This window comes from Pagrus pagrus (genome assembly GCF_965226575.1).
Source record: "Pagrus pagrus genome assembly, chromosome: 9".
In the NCBI taxonomy this organism is placed as follows: domain Eukaryota; kingdom Metazoa; phylum Chordata; class Actinopteri; order Spariformes; family Sparidae; genus Pagrus; species Pagrus pagrus.
The window spans coordinates 24125124-24130187 of record NC_140193.1 but is presented as its reverse complement, the minus strand read 5'-3'; the positions used below and the strand labels follow the sequence as shown (position 1 = coordinate 24130187).

The 5064-nt window shown below is 40.3% G+C and overlaps 1 protein-coding gene across 1 annotated transcript; it reads left to right on the top strand.

Annotated features, from left to right (window-relative positions):
* On the top strand, positions 1–5064 carry neurod1 (neuronal differentiation 1). Its single transcript, XM_084361997.1, has 4 exons — positions 1–105; positions 1992–2245; positions 3286–3515; positions 3902–5064. The coding sequence occupies exons 2-4, from the start codon at positions 2004–2006 to the stop codon at positions 4459–4461; spliced, it is 1032 nt and encodes a 343-aa protein (XP_084218123.1). The 5' UTR covers positions 1–105; positions 1992–2003; the 3' UTR covers positions 4462–5064.

Sequence of the window (5064 nt, the reverse complement as noted above, 5' to 3'; positions counted from 1 at the left end):
CACACCCCAGAAAGCTCACAGCAGTTCACGCACCATTACGCACGGATACGCACTTAGGACGCGCGGGATGAGTGCGATCTGACGGACAACGGCTTATAACAACAGGTAGGTTTCTACAGATTAATAACCAATATCTGATGGATACATTCCTAATCTGAGTCACATCTTCAGGGAGATCAATCTGATTACTTATCAGGCAAATTGTTCATCCATTACTGCTAACTGACCATTAACAGTAATTCAGAAACTCAATGATTAGTCTCAAATGTATCAAAATAATTCAGAATGCTCCAAAAATAAATAAAGGTTCCTCATTTTAAAAAAATTGGGAAGATTTTCATTGGTTCATTTTGATGTTATTGTTCAGGTTGTAGTTTTTATCATCACATCTTTTATTTCAAGGTGTCTATAATTTTGTTCGTTGCTACCTGCCTGCTCTCAGTCGAGCCACAGCAAATATTCCCCTGCTAAACGTCTTTCTTCTTCGCTGGAATTTAAAACTCACATTTTTGTCTTTGACTGTGTCTCATACATCCGCTCACCTGTTAAATTAACGGTTAATTAACGGGACCGGTCAGCGGGAAACGGGACTGAAAGAAAAAAAACTATTTGATTCGTCATCACAGGATCAATTATCAGATTATTATTATTATTAGACTACTATTTAAAAGATTATAGCCTTGTCTGAGCCCACTAAAGCCTCCATTTAATCATCGGTGAATTTATTTAAAGACCTAATTAAATGTTCAGCTCTCCTCCTCTTCGGTTTTAAATGTTTCCCTGCTGATAAAACCATTTCTTATTTACTCAATCTAATGTATCAATTTAAAAGACATTCATACTGGACTCCGGTGATTTTTGACGTCTTCTAAACAGATAAAAACTATTAATTTCTGTGACCAAAGACATAGACTGGAACAGTTTACCAGTAATTGGCCTAAACTAAACCAGAGCTTGTTCAGTTTCTCTCCGGACAATCTGAAGACTGTTTGGCTTTAAAGTTTCTATTTCTGTTGCATTTTTATGATTTTCTAAATTAAATATAAAACGAAATGTCGTGTAGCCTACAGATTATAACGCCACACACTGAAATGTTATATTTTTTGTCCTATAAAATAAAATGAATGTGTCTCACATCGACTGAACTCTCCCGTCTTCTTTTCTCCAGTCTCCGTCCGCAACAGTGTGATGAGTCTTTAGGCCTGTAGGACTTTTATTTTTAGTCTGTGTAGACACACAATCAACTCTTGAAGAGATTTAAATTGTTTTAATTTCTGAATCCGATTTAAATCAGGAGGCCGCGCTAATTAAATTAGTCCTACATTTCTTGAATCAGCACGAGCCTTTACTGCTCGATGTTTCTGCATTTTAAAATCCTTTTTTAAAAACATCTTTGAGACAAGTAAATAATCACATCAGCACCATCACATGTTCTTTATTGTGTATTTTCTTTTGGAGGAAATTCAAGTTAGAACTTAAATTCATCAGCAACCCGCCTGCCATGTTTATTAACACGTGAAAATGCACCAAACCTTCTGACTCCAGTCCTCTGGGTATTTTCACCATTATAAACAAACAGGTGGCCTATCTGATAATTCAATTATTGTAAAATCAAGACCAAAAAATATTTCTAATATTAAAAAAGAAAAACGAATGCCGAGTGCTTAAAATGCTTAAAGACATTTCTATTGTTGATTGGCAAAATGTTTAAGTAATGCTTCAAGAAACCCTTTTTAATACCTGCTGATGTGAAAATAAATTCCATCCGTTCCTCAATATATGAAAAATCTGCATATGTGGTTCTCGTTTTAAACAGTTTAAAGGTCGACAAAACCTTATTCACTGTGAAAGTGGAGACCTCTGACGGATAATAATATTCTAATAATAAGCTTTTTTCTGTCTCTTCAGAGATTAAGAGTGATAATAAGCTCTCTGCAGGAGTTTTTTTTCTAATGAAGACATGTCTCTTTCTGTATTTTGTTGTCAAACAGAGAATCAGCATCATGACCAGGTCTGTGGAGCAGGCATCAGTGGACTCAGAGGGGCAGCAGGAGCTTCACAGCCCCTCAGGAGATGAGACAGAGAGGGGGGGAGGAGGAGAGGAAGAGGAGGATCACCTCCACCATATGGAAGATGACGAGGACGATGACGATGATGAGGAAGAAGAGGAGGACGAGGACGGCGAGAACAAACCCAAGAGGCGAGGGCCAAAGAAGAAGAAAATGACGAAGGCTCGTATCCAGAGGTAAAGGGGATTGATTTTTTTCCTGCTCGTTCTGAGTTTTAAAAGCAAGTATTTCCAGCATGTGAGCTTAGCACTGAGCTAAAGTTTGTCATGAGGAGGGCTCTAAGGTCATTAAAACAACAGGGTTCATCCTCTGAGGAGCATGATTGGGATCAGTACATTGTATAGAAATGTAAGATGGACCAATATCATCATCACAATTTTACTAAACATATAGGCAAAGGCATAATTAATTAATGAAAATACAAAAACACAACCATCAAACAAGGGAAATGAGGAACATTATCCAAAACCTTTTTTTTTTGTCCAATCAGAAAAAGACAGAGGCAGTCTGTCATGGTACATCTTGTGTACATTCTTTTAACTTGTCCTAATGTATTCAGATGTTTTTCAAAACAGATATTTTCAACTTCCTTTAAAAAAAAAAAAAATTTAAACACAACTTTGGTTTTCAAAATATCGCATTACACAAGAGAACGCGAAAACAATTCCAAACGTTCAAGCTGGGCCAGTAGGTGGCGATAACGTCTATGTCGAAAACTAAGTCAAACACCAGAGAAGAGCATTCTGAGCATGTGTGAGCTTATTCTATTAAAATAAAACAATTTAAAACCATGTAAAACTGTTGTACACTTCTGTTTACCATTATAATTAGACTGAGCAGTGCTAGCATAAAAGCACTAGCATTGGTGCTAACCAAACGTAAACAAAACGAGAACTGCCATTGTTTCAGGTGCATACACATTACACAAAAAAAACATGAACACCAAAATCTTCACTTCACAATGTTTTTTAAAAATCTCTGCTTTAGTGACCTAAAATGCATTTTACGTGTGCAAGAGAGCGCCATCCTGCAAAATATCCTTACACACGCTTACAGCTACAGTAAAATGCTAACTACGACATTTATGTAGCTGCATAATGACTGCATGCATGCCCACTCTCAAGGGATTCTTGAATGCTGGTTATCATTCTAGGATGTAACAGATAAGTTAATTGAAAGCAGGCCTAAAAAATGAATCTGCTTTCTGTTTCTGCAGGTTTAAGGTCCGTCGAATGAAAGCTAACGCCAGAGAGAGGAACCGAATGCACGGGCTGAACGACGCTTTGGAGAGTCTGCGGAAAGTCGTCCCTTGTTACTCCAAAACCCAGAAACTGTCAAAGATCGAGACACTCCGCCTCGCAAAGAACTACATCTGGGCCTTGAGTGAGGTCCTGCGCTCCGGCAAAGCACCCGACCTCATGAGCTTCGTCCAGGCGCTCTGCAAAGGTCAGCATTACCTTACAGCAACAGAATGAACTGGGTTTACCAAGTCTGAAGCCTGATCTCTGCTCACATAACATTAATATGAAGGGAAAAACTATAAGCATTAACCAGGGAAGTTTTTTATTATTAATGGAATATTGATGAGGCTTTGGTAACCTATTTCAACAAAATAGCCAAAAGGTTGGGTTAGGTTGACTTGTTAGCTAGAGTTCACATCATATGTATTCATATGTTACAAATATTAAGATTTATTGACAGTGACAAGTATTAACAGGGACAAGCAGGTATTGACATTACATTTATAATACATAAGTATTGATATCCATTGACAGGTTTTGAAGGTATGATATGTATTGATCATTGACTAATTATTGTCTCTCTGTTCTCAGGTCTGTCTCAGCCAACCACTAACCTGGTGGCAGGCTGCCTGCAGCTCAATCCTCGGACTTTCCTGCCAGAGCAGACACCCGACCTGCCAGCTCACCTTCCCCCCGCTGGCACTGTCACCTATCCTGGACACTTCTCCTATCAGAGTCCTGGGCTGACGGCTGGCCTACCCAGCCCACCCTACGGCACCATGGAGCCCTCCCACATCTTCCATCAGGTCAAAGGTCAGCCCTATGGCCCACTGGAGCCCTTCTTCGATGGCGTCCTGGTGTCGGACGGCCCAGCGTTTGACCCGCCCCTCAGCCCTCCACTCAGCATCAACGGAAACTTCTCGTCCTTCAAGCAAGAGGGCGTCGCAGCTGCCGACTACGACAAGAGTTTCGCCTTCAGTGTGCACTACGGGGGAGGAGGAGCTGGGGGACATGCCGCCATCTATGGCGGCGGGGGGTCCAACCCACGGTGCGGTGAGCTGCAGGTGGACGGGCTCATGGGCTTTGATGGACACTCGCATCACGAGCGGCTGATGAATGCCCAGCTGAATGCCATTTTCCACGACTCCTGAGGATGTGGAGGATGAAGGACTGAGAGGCTGATGAAGACAGAGAGACGAACAGAGAGACTGTTGTATGGAGAGAGAGACAGTTCTGTTTATTTCTATCATTTCATCGCTGTCTTTCTTTCTGTCTTCTTTCTTTTGCTCTTTCTGTCTGCGTCAGGTTCGACGACTCCTCCTCAGTATGGTCATAAAGACAGTGATGTCGACGATGGTGTCACTTCGATGATGTAACCTTCTTTGTAGCGCTTCATCCTGCAGGACATGCTTTATGAATGTCTCGTTATTATCAATATTATCACTGGAAAATAATCAATAAGCAATAATCTGGAGGAAACTATGCAATTTTGTTAAAACCTGAGCTACGCTCAGCTAATAATTCCAAATGTTAAAAGAATAAAGATTTCTCTATTTTTGGGTCAGTGTGTAAGGCATTGTTGAGCCGGTGCTGGGCCGGCATTGGGCCGAAGTGTTCATGTTGTTCATGTGGTTTTTACTTTCTGCTTTTTATAATGTTCCTGTAGCGTTCTGTTAACATTTCATGTGACCTTTGTTCATATTTTATAAGATAGATGTTTATAAAGGCCTTTCATTAAAAGGAATTCAATGTGA